Here is a 20,249-nt window from a genome sequence, read left to right on the forward strand (position 1 = left end):
ATAAGTGTGACAAGCCATTTTGCAGATTTATAAATCTTCACTCTGTATAACACATAAGGAGAACCAATATAAAATGTTAGTTCAGTAAAGTGCACTGGTACCACACACCAGATCTCTTAAATGGCTTCTTCCCCTCTATGTCAGGCCAATGACAGAGATGTTTCAAAGCAGTGGGAATGCTAACACATATATTTTGGGATTGTATAATAATTTCTCCCTTTTGGTTAAAAGTCAGACCTGATATTAGAAGTTTTTGGTGCTTGGGTACCTCTTGATGTTCTTACTTACTTGTTTAATATAATTCCTTGTTCAATGGGAAAACATCCCATGAGGCTACTCCTCTATATATTAACAACAACAAAATGTCTTATTGCCTCCCAATGGAAACAAAAAACTGCTCCGACTATTAAAGAACTCAAGACAAGATTGAAGAGACCAGATGGATGCAGAATCTCACTGCATGCATTAATAACCAACTTGAATTATTTAACCACAGCTGGGCTCAATGGGATGACTATGTTACTAAGTTGACTTAAGATGTTGTTAGTTTTTGTTTCTTACCCATCCCCAGTTTCCTCCCCTACTCCCATGTTCAATTGTTGTTGATATATTGGACAATACAGGAGTTATTTAACTTCTCAAAATAGACCGTTTCCAGTTTATGACAGGAACTTTAATTATTTATTGATTATCCAACTCAATAACAATGTTATTATATATCATTATTATATATTGTAAAATGAAAAATAAACAGTAAAAAAAAGAGAGGACACACTGTGCAGTAGAACAGTCATAGCAAAAAAGCAAGCACCAACCCAGACACTAATGGCATTCTGTTTTAAGGAAGAAGAGGAGTTAAAACAAGCAGGATGGAGGGACAGCATTGGGGCTGGAGCAGCAGGGGATTTAACAAGTACATATTTTATGCATCATCTGTCAGTGGAGAGAGTGGAGAGGGGGCCACTATATACATTAGACTGCTGGCAGAACCCGTAGATATCAGTGGGTTTAGCAAACATTAGTCTAATGCAGGCCTGGATTGGTAATCTGCCCTACCGGGCACTTTCCCAGGGGGTCGCGGTGTGGCTTGGGTGGCCGCCAGCCTGTTTTTAAGGCTGCCGGCCCCTTTAATTTTACTGGTGCCTGCCCTGGTGGCTCGGCATCACCAGGGTTGGGGCGTGCGCTTGCAGCATTCATCATTTGAACGTTGCGATGCACTGCACATGTGACTGGGGTGGCCGGGAACACGCTGACACTGCTATGTGTCAGCGCGTTCTGTGAGCAGAGAGTGCGCGCTCTGCTCTCCCACCCTTGGCCCTAGCAACGCTGCAGCCGCGGCCCTAACGACACAACAGCCGCAGCCCCGCTGGAGCAGCAGGGACCAAGGTAGGTGAGTATTTTCATCAAACAATACTTTGTGGGGGTCATCATATGTGGGGGCCATTATACTGTGGGGGCCATTATATGTGGGGCCATTATATTGTGTGGACCATCATATGTGGGGGCCATTATACTGTGGGGGCCATCATATGTGGAGGCCATTATACTATGTGGGCCATCATATGTGGGGGCCATTATACTGTGGGGGCCATCATATGTGGAGGCCATTAGACAGTGTGGGCCATCATATATGGAGGCCATTATACTGTGCGGGCCATCATATGTTGGGGCCATTATACTGTGGGGGTCATCATATGTGGGGGCCATTATATTGTGTGGGTCATCATATGTGGGGGCCATTATACTGTGGGGACCATCATATGTGGGGGCCATTATACTGTGGGGGCCATCATATGTGGAGGCCATTATACAGTGTGGGCCATCATATGTGGGGGCCATTATACTGTGTGGGCCATCATATGTGGAGGCCAATATACCGTGGGGGTCATTATATCAATGGCCCCCATGATATAATTGACTTATAAAAAGCAATGTGCTCTTGTACAGGACATTATACCAAACTGATTAATTTACTGTCTTTGTGCTTTGTGTATATTGTGAAAGAATGTAAATGTCTTTTGTCCTGGTGTAAGTCCTGCTGATAATTTGGGTGGCTGCCTCACGGTCTAAGCAGGTAACAATATATGAGTTTTAGGTTATGTGCAGAGGTTTTTTTTTTGAGACCTCCAGAAACAATTAATTTTTAAGTGGAAGCCTTTGTTGTGCTCCTTTTATGGTAGCTTTTGAGTTTTTCATCTCCCGAAGCAGTTTATTGAGTTTTTAAAGATTTTCCAGAGCATTTTTTCCTAAAGCATTTTCTTACAGCCTTTTGATTGCTCTTGTTTGGACCAGATTCCTTCAGGAAATCCTTGAAATAAGTGGCATGCACTTTCTATCTATCCACCAGCGTTTTTCAAACCTGAAATGGAAAAAAAAAGTCAAAACACTAAACTTATTATCAGTAAAGTGATATTACAATAAAAAATAATAGTAAGAGCATTTCACATGTTTTTTTTATGTCATTTTAAGATCTGCTCCAACATACTCATAAACTCAGTGTGGACAAACCCTGAGGCCACATGCACTCATTAAGTATTTGGTGAATTTTGTTACCTCAGTATGTGTAAGCCAAAACCAGGAGTGGAACAATCAGAGGAAAAGTATAATAGAAACACGTCACCACTTCTGTATTTTTTTTACCTGCTACTGGTTTGGGTTTACAAATACTGAGGTAAAAAACTCACCGAATACTCAATGTGTGCACGTGGTCTTAAAGACATAATTTGTGCTTTGATGCTGGAGGTAGATATCAGTGACATGCTTCTTCTCATACAACCTGGAGAGCATGTGACGTGTGTATAGGAGTATCACATGATAAATGATCATTCAGAGCCATATCTGCATTTTGGGCTGCATTGAACCTACTTGAGTGGAATCTTAATGATTAGGAGTGGATGAAAAATGCAGAAGTGGTGACGTGTTTCTATTATACTTTTCCTCTGATTGTTCCCCTCCAGGTTCTGGCTTACACATGCTGAGGTAAAAAACTCACCAAAATACTGAAGGTGTGCACGTGGCCTAAGGGTACTTTCACATGTTGTGTTTTTGCTGCATTTTTGCCATGTAAAATCACAGCTTTTTATAGTACCAGCAAAGTGAAGACATTTCTGAAATCTCATGTGCACTCTGCTTATTTTTTCCTTGCAGATTTGAATGAAATCAAATGAATTGGGAAAAAACACAAGTATTTTAAGAAGCGTATTTCATGCATATAGTCCAGTATTTGCCACATATTTTTTAGCTGCAAATACTCGTTTGCACATACCCTTACTCCAATTCAAAACAGAGGAAAGACATGAACAAAAGATCAGCTGAACTTCCTAAATTCAAACAATGTAAATTTTTATTACCGTGTTTTTTGGACTATAAGATGCACCGGACCATAAGACGCACCTAGGTTTTAGAGGAGGAAAAAAAAAAAAAATTTAAGCAAAAAATGTGGTCATGATGCAATTTTAAGGGGGAGGGGATCTTCTGCTGACATAGGGGTATAGGGGTAATGTCCCCCAATTCTGACAATATCCCCCATCCTGGTGTATATGCCCCCCCCTTCCTTTTATATGTGGTCCCCATCCCCATCCTGGTATGCCTGGCATCCCTCCATCCTGGTATGCATGGAACCCCTCCATCTTGGTATGCATGGCACCCCTCATCCTTCTCCTAGTATGCATGGCACCCCTCATCCCTATCCTGGTATGCATGGCACCCCTCATCCCTATCCTGGTATGCATGGCACCCCTCAACCCTGTCCTGGTATGCATGGCACCCCTCATCCCTATCCTGGTATGCATGGCACCCCATAATCCCTATATTGGTATGCATGGCACCCCTAATCCCTATCCTGGTATGCATGGCACAGCAATCCCCATCCTGGTATGCATGGCACCCCTCATCCCTCATCCTGGTATGCATGGCACCCCTCATCCCTGTCCTGGTATGCATGGCACCCATCATCCCTGTCCTGGTATGCATGACACCCCTAATCCCTATCCTGGTATGCATGGCACCCCTAATCCCTATCCTGGTATGCATGGCACCCCTCATCCCTGTCCTGGTATGCATGGCACCCCTAATCCCTATCCTGGTATGTATGGCCCCCTCATCCTTACCCTGGTATGTATAGCCCCCTCATCCTTATCCTAGTATGCATGGTCCCCCTAATCCCCATCATGCTGCACATAAAAAAAAAATAAACACTCCTACTCACCTTTCTTCTCTCCTCCAGTGCTGCGTCCGGTCTGCCTGCACTGATCTCTACATGTGAGCCGCGCATGACGTCACTGCCATGCGCGGCTCACATAGAGAGATCAGCTGCCGAAAGTCACTGCTCCTCACGCCGGGACTGTGTGCGCTGGGAGCAGTGACTTCACTCTCCTTCATAGCCGGCAGACAGCGGAGCCACGCTGCGGCTCCTGCTGCTGCCGGCTTTCTTGTGTGCCCGCTTATTAAAGGGCATGAATATTCACCCCCTCCCCACGCCCATGGGCATGGAGAAAGGTTGAATATTCATGCCCTTTAACAGCGGGCACCGGCGATTCCGGCAGCAGCAGGAGCCACAGCACGGCTACACTGTGTGCCACTATTAAGGAGCATGAATATTCAGTGCTCCCCACGCCCATGAATATTCATTTTCTTTAGCAGCGCGGACAGTGTAGGCTGCAGCGGGCGGCTGCTGCCTCCTGTGCCCCGCTCCTCCACCGCTACCGCTCCCCCCACACCCCACATATATATACACCCCCCATCCAACATTCGGACTATAAGAAGCACCCCCCATTTTCCTCCAAAATTTTGGAGGAAAAAAGTGCGTCTTGTAGTCCGAAAAAATACGGTAAGTAGCAAACACAAAAGCCTAGACAAGACAAATAAAAATATTTAAAATTGTGCATGTTAAAAAGTCAGCACCATTCTTATATACACGCTGCAAATGAAAACTATTTAATAAGAGTAGTGAGAATTAGTGTTAGCAGAAGAAAGTAGCATCATAGCTGAGTTACCAAACTGTCAAGGCCCTAGAGCTTATAGAACACTAGCAGCATAAATGGACCATGCTAACTCTATATTAAAAATTGTTCAAGAAGCAAGCTACATTGAGAATGGATATTTTGAATGGGGGGGGGGGGGTAAATATAGGACAGGGCCTAAGACTATGTGCACACATTTAGGATTTGCAGCAAAAAATTGTGCTGCAAATCCTGATGTGTTGGCAGGAAAAATACTGCATAAAATACGTGGTTTTACCTTGCTTTTTAAAGGCATTTTTGTTGCAGATTTTTCTCCACTCATTAGAATGGGTGAAATATGCTGCAAAAACTTCAAGAATTGACATTTTGAAGATTTGAATCTGCTGCAATTCTGCATGGAAAAAATATGCAGCATGTTCCTGAGACTTCAGGATTTCATTGGACAGGAAGGTCTGACCAGAAACAACAGAAAATGGCATCGGTCACCGGTCACTGGATGTAAGTATTTATTCTGTATCTGTACTGTATGACTTGGAGTAATACTGTTATTTTTTAAATCCCTTAGGCCACATTCTCACATTTGTGTGAAATGTCCAAGAGCTGTCAGATGTTTCTTAGCTTAGGTATCCATGGTTATGGCCACACACATAGTGACAGTTAGGTTGGTCATAACCATGGACACCTAAGCTACTGTACTGCCTGCACATGAGGTAGGTGACATAGCTAATTAGGAGAACTATACTGCATTTCTAATTGGAGGTATTTGCAAATATTACTACACCTACTACATTTTAGGACAGGATTTTGGAAATGGGAATACCCCTTTAATTACATAGTTTCCTCCTTTATTATATACAACACCATCTCTTATTACATAGCATCCTCTCTAGCTATGTAAGGTGCCATCCCTTATTATATAGTGTCCTCTGTAATGTTCAGTGTTGTCCCATTATTACGTAGTATCATCTCCTGTTATATATTGCACCATCTCTTACATAGCGTATTCTCATTGTTTTTGTTATTCACAGCGCCCTTTCTTTATTACATAGAGTCCTCTTTTGTCAGATATAAAATGACTGCTGATGGAGCAGCATCTGATCAGAAGACCAGTTCATCATCTCCTCCATCAGAACAGAAGCTTTCCCATGCTCCATCAGACATCATTTCAGTTTATATCTAACAAGGGAGGATGGTATGTAAGAAAGAACAGGGAGCTATAAATAACAAAAATAACAAGAGAATCTGATATGTAAAGGACAAGAGAGGGCTTATGTAAAATTATATTACATATATATAGCTTAGTCGTCACAAAAGGAGGGGGGCCCCGACACATTTCTTGCACAGGGGCCCCAAGCTGTCAGTGTCCGCCCCTGATTTAATGCATAATGGAGGAAAATTGCATAACACATGAGAGAAAACGGTCCATTTCACACGGATGTAAAAATAGAAACGGATGTGTGAATGTATCTTTACTAAGAGGCATCTTATTTAGCTAATATCCTTAAGGCCACGGGCCCACTATCAGTATTTGGTCAGTATTCGGTCAGTATTTTTTCTCAGGAGTGGGAGCCAAAACCAGGTGAGGAACAATCAGAGAAAAGGTATAATAGAAACAAGTCACCAATTCTGCATTTATCACCCACTCCTGGTTTTGGCTCCCATTGCTGAGAAGAAAATACTGATCGAATACTGACAAAATACTGATAGTGGGGCCGTGGTCTAAGGGTATGTGCCCACGATGCAGAAATGCTCCGGATTTTTCCTGAGCGTTTCTGTATCTCCCTGGCAGAAAAAACGCATGCGGATTGTACATGCGGATTGTACATGCGGATTGTACATGTGCCTCGCCCCCTGGGCCGCGTGTGCGTACTTGCGTGGGGGTTACCCGGAACCAGGTCTCTGGGGGGTTGTAGTCTCCGTGGCGGCGACCCGGTCCCATGGCTCAGGGTGGTCAAACCAGTGGCAGTCTATTTATAAGTTTTAGATTAGTGGTCCGACTACGCCACCCGTGGATTGCGGTCAGTGCGAACCGCCGCTGCAAGGCAGACCGCTGGGGCTGATGGTGTGTGCAGCTGAGGTAGTGTGACTCCCCACGGGAAGAGTGTAGCCCCAGGGCAGTGCAGTAGAGGATGGGAGTGATGGTGCGAGTGTCCCAGCACTAGTAGTGCTGGTGCGGTGATGAAGCACAGGGACGTGGGATTGCAGTTCAAATGCTTTACTCACAGTTCTTTATATTCTTAGTCATTCCGCCGGCAATGACTGCCCAAGCCGTGCTGCGTCCACCAGGCAGGGGGCTCAGTCAACCCCCAGGTAATTCCAGAGTGTGGCACAGGACTTCCTTCTATTCCTTTCTCTGGCTGTGCCCCACCAGTGACACTACTTTTGTCCAGCTGCCTCAGGTCTTCTCTTGGGAGGCTGGATGTCCACTTCCCTGACCCTATGTGGTGTGCCTTTCTAGTAGGTGTAGTAAGGGGCCGCACCAAGATGTGATCACGACCGCCGGTCCTTGGCTGAGGATTAGTCACCTCCACCAACTTGGGATCCGGTACCCTGTTCTGCCAACCTGTCACCCGCAATCTCCTGGGCCTTTTAGGTTCCTTCTGCCTTCGTGTCTCTGGGCCTCTCTTAGTGTTCTGTTCCTTTCTTCCTTTCTTTTCTGTTCCTCTCTGTTTCTGTCCTCTCTGCTGTTTCTGGCCTTCACTCCAGGCCTGCCTCGTGGAGCTGGGCCCAGACTGAGCCACAGCTCCCTGTCAGCCCTCTCTGGCTGAGCTCCTTCTCTCCCTGAACAGACAGACCCTGAGCTAAGATGGTGACCACCTTATATACCTCCCTCTCTGTGTATGAGCCCAGGTGACTTGCAACCAATGGGCTCCTGCCTATGCCCAGAAACCGTCCCCTCCTGCTCCTACATCACTGGGTTTTCCTCCCCCCTCCCCACTCCAGCCAGGGACAGATTCTGTCGTGCCTGCATTACTGTCTAATGGGAGCACCGTTGAGCTGTCCCTCGGAAATGGGGTGTGTGTGATGCATGCAGCTAAACGAGCCCTGGTCCACACTCCATCCTTACCCGGGAGTGGAATATCACACCTCTGGTTTGAGGTGCAATACCCCTGTAGCGGCCGAGCCCTCGGGGTGCTACACATGCAGATTGTACATGCGGATTGTACATGCGTTTTTCCTGCCAGGGACATGCGGATGTGAAGTGTTCTTCACATGCATTTCCGCATGCGGGTTGACAAGCGCTTTCCAAGCGATTTTAGCATCACTTGGAAAGTGCTTGACAACTTGGTCACACTATATAAATCCATGCAACCGGCATGGATTTATATAGTGTGACCGAAAGAATGGTAAAAAATAAAAGAATAAATATTATACTTACCTTCTGATGGCCCCCGGTGTCCTTGTCCTGGCTTGCCGGCAGCTCGCGGTAGACTAAAAGGACCTGCCATGACGTCATTTAGTCATGTGACGGGACTAAATGACGTCACCGCAGGTCCTTTAGTCTACTGCGAGCTGCCGGCAAGCCAGGACTAGGACACCGGTAAGGTAAGTATAATATATATTTTCTATTTTATTCTTTTTTTTACAGGTACTATGGTACCCGGGTCTGAGGAGAAGAGGAGAGTCTCCTCTTCTCCAGACCCGCGTACCATCCGCACATTGAAACGCATGTTATCCGCATGTACATATGCAGTGATGCGGATTCCATGTGTTCCAACGCAAGTCAATGGTGGCGAAAACGCAGTGCTTCTGCAAATTAATTGGTAGTGCTGCGGATTTTTCTGCAATGATAATTCGCAGCGGAAATTTCCGCAGCATGTGCACAGCACATGCGGATTATCATTGGGGAACATGGCAGACCTTCTACCAAGCGTTTTTTAAGAGTTTCTGCAGCAGAATTGCTGCTGCGGAAACGCTTAAAAAATGCATAGTGGGCACACAGCCTAATAGTTTGCCACCTATAAAAAGCAGCTTACTCTCTAAATTATATTGGTGCTGAAAGAGAACCTGTCACCAGGTCAAAAGTGGCCAGGCTTTGCTCTTATTTTATTCCTGCTGCCATCCTGAGTATTCAGGAGTGGGTTTTTTAATATCCACCTTATGGTTCCAAGCTGTGGGCCTTTTTATTTAGTGCTAATTTTATGGACTTTACCAAGGGATCATTGCTCACTGTATTCCCTTGGGTGGGGGAGCATATCTTTAGGCTGCTCCTCATTGTTATCCTGTGAGAAATGCCCCCTTGGTAAAGTCCTTAAAACTTGGCACTATCTTAAAAGGCTCATATCTCTGGAACCATATGGCGGATTTAAAAACAAAAACCGAAGGGAGCAGAAGGAATACAATAAGAGAAAAAGCTGGTTACTTTTGACCTAGTGGACAGGTCCTCTTTAGAGCACTTCAGATGTCCTATCTTTTTCCATTTTATGTTTCCCATCAGGTGTTTTACCTGCTGAGTAATAATGAGATTACCTTCCAGGTATCAGCAGGTCTCGTTCATGTCTGGAATGTGGCAAACTGAGCCAGTTCCTGGAATACCACACAGTGTCCTTAAAAAATTCATTAGCCACCCTGCCTCATGGATGGCCCCAACACATACATCCCAGGAAATAGTTTGTACAGTACCGCGTGGTATAATTGTACCACTGTTTGAAAGGCTCAGAAGGAACCTGAGTCATTCAGTTCATACACTTCATATTTAAAGGGAATCTGTCACCACTTTGGAGTTATCAGACCTCTACTATGTGCACTGCGCTGCAGGGTTCTATTGCGCAGGTGCAGGGAAGTGACAGTGAATCCCCGGCGCCTGCACAATAGATTCCTGCGGCTCAGAGCACAGGCAGACGGGGCTGGGATGAAGCAAAGTGTGGGAGGTCAGGGAGCACAGTGCACGTCACAGGGGCTGTCACAGTGCACGTCACAGGGCCTGTCACAGGGCCCTGTGATGTGCAGGGGAGGGGGGATATGATAATTAAGCGTATAGGCGGGGATTTGGGGGAATAATAAGCAGATAGGCAGGGATTGCTTGGAGTCCCCCGGACCCCAAGCCTGTACAAAATAAAATTGATTAAAGCACTTTTCTCTGCAATAAAACCTCTACTATGGGCCATACAGGTATGTATAGATTTACTTTTCTATACCCTGTATTGCCATAGTAGAGGTGTGATAACTCCAAAGTGGTAACAGATTCCCTTTAAGGCCCAGTGCAAAGTGGCAATCCTAAAAGACATGGAAAGACGGTTCCTCCGCAAAGGCAGAAGGCCCTTTGGCAGTACCGTGATTTAAACAGGTTCCAGGCGCACAAGAATGGCCAGATGGACACAGAGCCCTGATCTCAACATCATCGACTGTAACCAACACCAGGCCCAATTCCTTTGAACTGCATGCAAATGTCCCTAAAGGAATTGATGCTTTGAAGCTGGTTTTAACTATTAAGACTTCTATTTTTTAAGGCTTTCGTGCTTTGCAGCATTTTTTCCACACTTACCTAAAACTTTTGCACAGTATTGTATATACTGTACTCACTTATACAAAGAGAATAAACACATTCAGAATAAACACACACACACAGACAAATATACATTATAAAATCAATACCCACAAACACTGTACTGGATAACACACAGACTGCTGAGTTCCTCATAGGACTGAATAAATGGAGCTAGGAGTGACAGCGTTCCCTCTAGATAAACAACATAATGGGTTCTGTGCAATCTCCGAAAGTGACAAGCAGTTCTACTAGAAGACCCTACTTCCTGCCTAGTGGTGAAGGCCCCGGGGCGAGTGTCTCTAGTACTCTCCACTAATCCGGCCCTGTGTCTGTGTAATAATTGTTTTCTAGTTTTGGTAAGTAAAGTATTGCATCTGTGTTATTTTACACTATGGAAATAACTGAACACCAGCACCAAGTAAAAGAGACAAGAGCTTGAAATCTCTGGAGTGACTTTAAATCACTTTATGTTTTCGTTTGGCACAGATTTCTAATTTACCAGACTAATTCAATAAAATGTAATGCAGCTCCCTTCAATGTGTGACAAATCTGTCTTTGTGTAGACAAGAGAAGCAGTGATAAATACAGCACCCCCGGGGATCGGTGATATTTAGAGCAGTCAGATATGTATAATTGTATACAGTATACAGTACAGTAGACGCCTCAGTGCAAATGAAGGCACTAGCTATTCTGTTATTCTTGTGTTGGTAATTATCTTCCATTGCAGTTGATTCCTTACAGCCTGATATAATCTGCTTAGTAACTGAGATCTGACCCCGTTCCTAGAAAATACATCAGGACAGTGATGTACATTACTTCCAGAATGAAATATATTGTTCTCTGGTAGCAGCCATGAGGGAAGATTGGGCGTAGTACTTTTCCTTTTGGTCATTTCTAGAGAATTATTATTGAATATTGACCCAGTTGTTGTTTTCCCTATTACTAGTTATGTAGACAGTGTAGACTGAAATGCTGGGATACACACCTCATTGTCTTATATACTGCAGCTGGTATAAACAGTTCAGCTCACCTCTAATCATCATTACCTTACACATGATATAATGCATATTAGTCCTTTATATTGAGCAGTGTTTAGCTTTAGTCCTGCTGTAAGGATGTGTAAAGTTCTTTTTCTTGTTCTCTCTTTTCTCTCTTAGCACCAGGCACATTCCAGGACGCTGCAGATGCTCAGTGCTGCAGTAACTGAACGTGGATGAGAAAGGTGATTATTCCACATCCAGCTTCTGCTCGCATTGGTTTCTTTCAGACCTTGCCCACCCCTGACTGATTGGGCTCTATTAGCCATCAGTACATTTCTCATTGGCGTCTGCATTGTAGGAGTCTATCTACTCCCTGTTTACCTTTTCTATTGGTCAAAGATGCCGTCTGGTTTATTCCCAGCAGAAGTCTGTGATTGGGTATGAGAACTGAGACATCAGTTTGCTATTGGCTTTGTGTATTAGAAATTCTAGCATTCTGTGAAGCAGACGGTGAGGGTTTCCTGTGTGCAGGCAATGTAAGAAGACAGCTAAGAATGCTGTGTGACACCTGGATCCTTCACGTGTCTTCTTCACACTTGTAACTTCCTTACCGCATTGAACTTATTGTGTAACGCAGTGACTGCTTTTTCCTTGAGATAAGATTGTGGTAGGACATTTCTTCTAGAGATGGGCACTGTGAAGAAGCAATTTACAACACTGGAATCTAAAGACAAGATTACTTATGTTACTTGATGACATCCCATAGAATAAAGGTGCAGTCATCCTTCTTTATTCATGAGAAAAGCCTTCCTGGAATCATGGATGACAGAGCCAACAAGTTGATCTTAGCCCCCGTTCTTGCTGTACTATTTGTAATGATTGTCTACCAGTATATATGCCCCACTGGGACCAACTCATGGCATTTTCGTGCAGGAGACTCTTTGAGAGGGGCAGCCCAGTCATCAGAGCTTCCAGGCATGGTAGAAGCTCAGTGGCAGGGTGAGGATGATGAGAGTGAAGTTGCTGAGGATAACACTCCTCAGAAATTCCAGCCGACCTTCAATTTTATGGCCAAAGACCTCTACAGGTTTGTGGATTTTAATATCAAAGCGGATGATGTGATTGTGTTCCTGCATATACAAAAAACAGGAGGCACTACTTTTGGAAGACACTTGGTGAGGAATATCCATTTGGAGCAGCCCTGTGATTGCAAGCCAGGACAGAAGAAGTGCACCTGCCATCGTCCGGGGAGGAAGGAGACCTGGTTGTTTTCTCGCTTCTCTACAGGATGGAGTTGCGGATTGCATGCAGACTGGACTGAGCTCACAAACTGTGTACCGGCTATCATGGAGAAAAAGGACAGCCAGAAGAACCACAGGTCAGTACACTACCTATTACCCAAGTCTCAGTCTGAACTAAGGGAGTGAGAATATAGTGATGTTCTCTATTGCCTTACAGTAGACATATAAGTCATACACCCATAGTACACTACATCATATACTATGTACATTGCTGAACCCCGTGTGGGTTTGCATACTGTACATGTAAAATATTATGTACCATGAATGCTGCTGATACACCATCCTTCTTGTATGCTGGGCTGCCCTCAGATGCTGAAGCTGGACAGCACTCCTGTGGATATCGGTTCAGCACCATGGACAGTAACGCTGCTGGCCTGCCAGCTCCAGATAATGTACTGCATTCAGTGGCAGCAAGGAATAAATGCAGAATACACAAGTTCACAGCTTGTATACCTTACCTATTAGTATTTTATATGCAGATTTAGTTATGGCTTTATATGTGTATATATCCTGGATTTTATTGCTATTTATTTTACATATAATACTGTTTGAATCTCACAAGTCCTATAGGAATATGTATAAAAAGGAGTTTAATAATATATTCCACACTTTTATGTGTCCATGAGTAAATATTATGGTATTAATGTTAGTGAAATGATATACTCACGATGAGGACCACATTGTTGGCATAGATGTCCCTTACTAGTGTGAGCTCTTCGTCGGCTCTAGGTGGAGTAGCCTGTTGTGAATACTGATTCTCTGCTCTTCTATGGGAGATCATGGTCCACGTGGGATGCAGTTTCTGTGTTTATGTCTGTGTGATGATTATCAGGAACCCTGCAGGAGAGTTCAGATCTGGAAACTCCTGGCCCTCCCCATCCTCAGCTGTATGTGCAGTAGGCACAATGATGGGGATGGCTGTGGGCTATAAAGTAGCTTTCCGAGTCATTCCTGCAGCCACAGAATCTCCTGTCCCCCCTCATCATTAGCTGCATATACACGCAGCACGACGATGATGATGGGTCTGGGCTGTGAAGCAGCTTTGGCTGCAGAGTCTTTCATTCAGCTACAGGATCGCCTGTCTCTCCCCGGCATTGGCTGTGTGCGCTCAGCACCATAATGATGATCACTGGGGCAGTGAAGCAGCTTTCAGATAAAGAGGGTTTTTTTCGCTGAGCTATTGTTCATTTAATATTTGTACGCAGCGTCTTTCTGATGAATATTCTTGTTTTGTTGTCAATGCCCCAATTTACAATGTCCAATGCTTTTTTGAGTGGGATCCTCACTTCTTCGGAAGAAATGATTTAGAACTATGTGGCTTTTATAATTAGTTTAAGGATTTTGGCTATGAATCTTATTGTAAATCACAACTGGATCTTCTTTGCCCCATGAAATTGTTGTTTTTACCTTTTTTATACTTTATTAATCCATTTGCTACTCTCACTATACTATTACTATTAAGGCACAAACCTAATTTAGAAACGTGAGCATTACGTTTTTTTACTCTACATTCATATTCTGAGAACATATATATTAATAGTAAATCTATAGAAGTGACACTTTTTAAATATATATAGGACATGCACTATATGGATAAGAGTATTGGGACACCTATGCATTTCACCTATATGAGTTTTTATAATATCCCATTCTAAATCCATTAATATGAGCTTAAACCACTTCTACTCTTCTGGGAAGGATGTCTACTAGATTTTGGATTGTGTCTGTAGTAAAATTTGCCCATTCATCCAAAACAGCATTTGTGAGGTCAGACACTGAAGTTGAAGGAGAGGGCCTGGCTCACAATCTATTTTTCCTAATAAATCCAAAAGGTGTTTGATTGAGTTGAGATCAGAGCTCTGTATGGACAATCAAGTTCTTCTACACCAAACTCATCCACAATGCCTTTATGGACCTTGTTTTATGCACTGAAGCACAGTCATGCTGGAACAGAGCAGGGCCTTCCCCAAACTGTTCCCACAAAATTAGAAGCTACAATTGTCTAAAATGTCTTGTCCCTTAGATTGTGAGCTAGACAAACATGATTCACCACTATACAGAATATTAAGGAGGGAAGAAATTTCATGAACTGACCAACAGTGGCATCCTATAACAGCACCATGCTCGAATTTAATTAGCTTTATTTAACGAACCATTCACAAATGCTTGTAAAGGCAGACTGTATGGCTAGGGCCTGGACTGTACATACCTGTGTAAATGGGGCTGAATAAAAAACTAAGAGATATGTCCCTATACTTTTCTCCATATGGTGTATATATAGGACATGTATAAAATATACTCTAATACTCAATGTTTTAATTTACAATATGAATATTTATTCATTACATACTAGTTACTTTTTGTCTTTCAAATAAAAACAATATCTATGTATTCCTAACCTCGTATTGTCTGATTCGGAACATAACTTCAAGCTTCTGGACCTCAATGCAAAATCAGAATGAGGATCCCCTTACCTACAATTCTTGTAGACTAGAGTTGAGCCAAAATATTTACAGGATCTGATAGGTAGGTCCCATCAATTATTACATTGCAGCAGGACGCACACATGACATCGTGAAGGCCTATTAATCAGAAGATGAACCTGGGATGACTCAAGTAGTAGGAACTTTAGAGGGCTCTGGGCCAGTGGACACAGACTATTAACATGGCCACTGGACCAGCATCCTGAGAAATATTTTTGTTCAACTCTATGATAGACATGTCCTGTCCCCATCTTATCTACATCATTTACATCATTTACATCTGCAACAGCAAGGCAGCTTATTTTAGTCATGTAAGTTTTGTCCTTGCAGGTACCATAACTGCAAGCTTAAAGCTTACCATATTCGTAGCTTTGGAATTTATGAATAAGGTCTTGTAGACATAAGCTCATACAATAGTTAGTCCATGTATAACAGATGTTAATGTCTAGAGAAAATCTTTTCTGATGTTTGGCATCCCTTATTATATGGTATTTCATACCCTTCTGTTTGAAGTGTACAATTCCATTTGTGAGTCTTCATTTTAGTAAGTGGCTACTTAAAGAGGATTTCAAACTACTTCTGTGAATTATGTTGGCAATCTTAAAATGCAGAAAATTAATGGATTCTACACATGACTTTATATTTAATTATAAAGTAAATGGCAAATTCAAATTATTCTTGTTTAAAGAACGAATACAATGTGTTTCCTCCATAAACAGATGATGTTATCTACATTTATACAGCACATTAAAGGATATGATCTATTGTTTTATTTTGCAGGAACTCTCAATACATCATGAATACATTTGTGTAACTCAATGCAAACCCAATGGGAACATTGAGAACTTGAAAGGAACCTGTCATGTCCCCAAATTCTATTAATCTGCAGATACTACAGCCACCACTGGGAGAAAATTTGTTAAATTGAGCATATATAATAGGGTAGTTGTTAGAAATTAATAATTTGTAAATGAAAATGGTGTGTAGAATTCTATGGCTATTTTTACAAGTAGATGAAACATAAAAAGAAAAAAAAGCAACTTATTCAAAAGTCTTACATAGCTGTCAAAATAGTGAGACAGTGGAGAGCCCCACTTTAGCCAACTTTAGTTTCCCTTTTTTAAAGGACCAGAACTTTCATCACTAAATTTAACAATTTTTTTGCTGTGCTAATTTTATATATTGCCAATAATTACAAATATATATTGGTCTTCATTCACTTCACAAAGATTTCCAGTAATTTTTTAAGTGTCACGTAAATGGAAATGCCTGTGTACTGTTCTGTATAGTTTAACAGTTTGAGTTACATCATGCATACTGTTCAAAACCTAAAATCAGCTACACATTTCTGAGACAGCTACCTAGTAATTTCTTCAAATCACACACATTTAGGAGCGAATGCGAGTTGATGAGCTGCAATACTGACCAATAGATGCTTATCTAAGCTAAGGTAGAAAGTGTTGCTATATGGTATATGTCAAAGAGACTTATAAAGAACCTGTCACTTGCTAAAAAAAACTGAGTTCAAAACCTTGAAAAATCCCTAAGCTCTCCTGTTCTGCCACTCTTTTCTGTTTTGCGCTACATGACTCCATTGGAGAGATGTTCACATTTGTTTCTTCTGGAGCACACTATGTGAAATCTATGCTTTGCAGTCCAATTGAGCATTGATTCAAAGTCTTCTCTGTGGGCTTGCACTTTCACCCTTCCTTCCTACTTGCTGCTAATCACAGCTTGGCAGCTAATCTAGCAGTTTTGGAAGGATGAGAGTGCATCCCTTTAGAGAACACTGTGAAGAAACACCCACTTGCAGTACAAGCAGAGATTTCACATAGTGTGCTACAGAAGAAACAAATGTGAATATCTCTGCAATGGAGTTATGCATCCCAAAATGGAAAAGAACGTCAGAATCAAGGAAGGGCGGGGAACTCTACAAAATATTTAACTCCATTTTTGAATCAAGTGACAGGTCCTCTTTAAATCAGTGAATATGAATAGCGGTACCAGAGCGCCAATAACAGGGCAAAAATATTAAAATATTTTTTTTCACCTGTGGGAGCAATTTAATTAAAATTACTACCCTGGTTTTCCAAGCTGCGCTGCCTTAACCCCTCCGGAACGCTGCCGGGGGTGTTGGTGAAGCTGGGCGTCTATCTCGGCATTACATGCTACTAACCTGACCACGTGATATACCACCAAGAGATCAGGATCTGTGAACGCCGCTGGAAATAGATGACAGCCACCAACAGAGCGGAGCTTGTGGAGCTTTACACTGGGGTTGTGCAGAGGTGCACAACTTCATAAGGTTAGTAGCCATCCCCACACCCCTCTACAAATTGCAATACTGAGTCACCCATTGCGCCTTGTTCTCTCCTCTCTTTACATTAGGTCCTCTTTAAAGTCTCTAACAGTCAGATATTATCTTGTTATCTAAAACTTATCTGATTGCTCACAGTCAAATACTAGAAAATATTTTCTCATTATATCACAACTGTATGAAGATATACAGGTGCATCTCACTAAATTAGAATATCATCAAAAAGTTAATTTATTTCAGTTCTTCAATACTAAAAGTGAAACTCATATATTATATAGAGTCATTACAGAGTGATCTCTAGCCAATGAAAACACAAAAGTCATTTTCTCAGTAAATTAGAATATTTCATAATAGCAGCTTGAAAATATTCTTAAAATCCGAAATGTTGGCCTACTGAAATGTATGTTCAGTAAATGCACTCAATACTTGGTCGGGGCTCTTTTTGCATCAATTACTGCATCAATGTGGCGTGGAATGGAGATGATCAGCCTGTGGCACTGCTGAAGGTGTTATGGAAGCCCAGGTTGCTTTGATAGCAGCCTTCAGCTCATCTGCATTGTTGGGTCTGGTGTCTCTTATCTTCCTCTTGATAATACCCCATAGATTCTCTATGGGGTTAATGTCAAGCTAGTTTGCTGGCCATTCAAGCACAGTGATACTGTTGTTTGTAAACCAGGTATTGGTATTTTGGGCAGTGTGGACAGGTGCCAAGTCCTGCTGGTGAATGAAATTTCCGTCTCCAAAAAGCTTGTCGGCAGAGGGAAGCATGAAGTGCTCTAAAATTTCCTGGTAGACACTTCGCTGACTTTGGTCTTAATAAAATACAAAGAAAGGTAGTGTTCCAGCTCACCAAATACTTTGAACAGGGTCATCCACGGGTGCACGGACCTAGTAGACACGTGTTGGCATTGGGTATGGAGATCCAGGAGAAAAGATGGATCCAGCACTGTCGATCCCAAAATAGACTTTAACTAATTATAAAAGACAACATTTATTTGGAAAATGGTTAAAAAACTAGCATGATTGAAAAGAAGAGCTCATAACCTGTGTGCAGACTGACGCGTTTTGAACCCGAAGGTTCTTAATCTCAGTACTAAGATAAAGCACCTTCGGGTTCAAAACGCTTCAGTGTGCACACTGTATTATGAGCTCTTCTTTTTAATCATACTAGTTTTTTAACTAGTTTCCAAATAAATGTTGTTTTTTTATAATTAGTTAAAGTCTATTTTGGGATTGACAGTGCTGGATCCATCTTTTCTCCTGGATATTAATAAAACACAGTGGACTTACGCCAGCAGATGACATGGCTCCCCAAACCATCACTGATTGTGGAAACGTCACATTAGACCTCAAGCAGCTTGGATTGTGTGCCTCTTCACTCTTCCTCCAGACTCTGGGACCTTGATTTCCAAATGAAATGCAAAATTTACTTTCATCTGAAAACAACACCTTGGACCACTGAGCAACAGTCCAGGTCTTTTTCCCCTTGGCCCATGTAAGACGCTTCTCTATTGGTTATGAGTTGGAATTGGAATTGAAACTCTGGGACCTTGTGGAGTGTGTCAATGACTGCCTTCTGAACATCTGTCAAGTCAGCAGTCTTCCCCATGATTGTGGAGCCTACTGAAACAGACTAAGGGACATTTTTAAACACTTAGGAAGCCTTTGCAGGTGTTTCTTGTTAATTATTTTAATTTACTGAGATAATGAGTTTTGTGTTTTCATTGGTTGTAATCCATAATCATCAACATTAACAGAAACAAACGCTTGAAATAGATCACTCTGTTTGTAATGACTCTATATAATATATGAGTTTCACTTTTTGGATTGAAGAACTGAAATAAATTAACTTTTTGGTGATATTCTAATTTTGTGAGATGCTCCTGTACATTAGCTCTTTTATGTCACTCTGTGCAGCAATGAAACCAGTCCGTCTAGCTCAATATCATGTTTGCTTTGTTTACAGTGATTTCAATCTATTATCATCCGCATCAAAACAACAAATCACATTCACTTTACACAGAATCAGCAGCAGCAGTTTGTTATGATCACTGACATGTAATTCTGCTTCTGAGTCCATTAGTCTTCAGTAGAACTTCTTCTAGAATTCATGTTGACACTAAGGTTAAAAAGAACTGTCAAAAAAAAAAGATATGGCTGTTTTTTTAAAGGACTGTTCAGGAGAAAAAAAACAATGTTTAGATATCTTCTTCATGTACATATATAAAATTATATATTTATTAATGATGTTGCCAGGGCATGGCAGCTTCAATTCTGACTTGCATTCTACACAGCTTTCTCTGTTGGTAACAGTTGTACTTTATGAGAAGGGGGCTCGCTGACTAGCTCATTTACCTAACTAGCCCAAACCCCTTTTCCACCTATATTTCTGCAGTGGCAGAAATTGGGGCTGGCTGAGCTATTTAGATAAACTATTAGCTAACTTCCTTTCCACACAGCACAAATGATGGGCCAACATAGGAAGCAATCTCTTTGTCCATCACACAATGGCGGTAGAGCTTCTGGAATCTTACCAAAATTTGGAGATTGGGGCACCTTTTATAATGTAAATACTTTAGTAATTTTTATATGTTTATATTGCATTTACATTCAACCAGTATGTGCAATGTTCACCCATTTAGTCACTAAATCAAAAATAGTCAAAGATTTATTACTGTTAACTTGCTGGGTATGTTGATGAATACTGAGTTATGTGATG

The 20,249-nt window shown here is 42.2% G+C and overlaps 1 protein-coding gene and 1 long non-coding RNA gene across 2 annotated transcripts in view; one reads left to right on the top strand and one right to left on the bottom strand.

The window, feature by feature from the left end:
- Positions 1–651: 651 nt before the first annotated feature.
- LOC141205781 (uncharacterized) lies at positions 652–13,852 on the bottom strand. Its single transcript, XR_012276458.1, has 2 exons — positions 13,398–13,852; positions 652–2,359 (listed from the first exon to the last, which is right to left on the bottom strand). It is a non-coding gene; the product is annotated as an uncharacterized lncRNA (long non-coding RNA).
- The window catches only part of HS6ST3 (heparan sulfate 6-O-sulfotransferase 3), a 1,156,051-nt gene continuing 1,147,658 nt past the window's right edge, over positions 11,857–20,249 (top strand). Inside the window, exon 1 of the mRNA XM_073664153.1 lies at positions 11,857–12,807. Within this exon, the coding sequence (XP_073520254.1) occupies positions 12,182–12,807 (626 nt within the window). The 5' untranslated portion in view covers positions 11,857–12,181. The remainder of the gene's footprint in view (positions 12,808–20,249) is intronic.

The sequence above is a fragment of the Phyllobates terribilis genome, unplaced genomic scaffold (genome assembly GCF_046119375.1).
Source record: "Phyllobates terribilis strain yellow unplaced genomic scaffold, ASM4611937v1 Scaffold_2__4_contigs__length_985480577, whole genome shotgun sequence".
Classification (NCBI taxonomy): Eukaryota; Metazoa; Chordata; class Amphibia; order Anura; family Dendrobatidae; genus Phyllobates; species Phyllobates terribilis.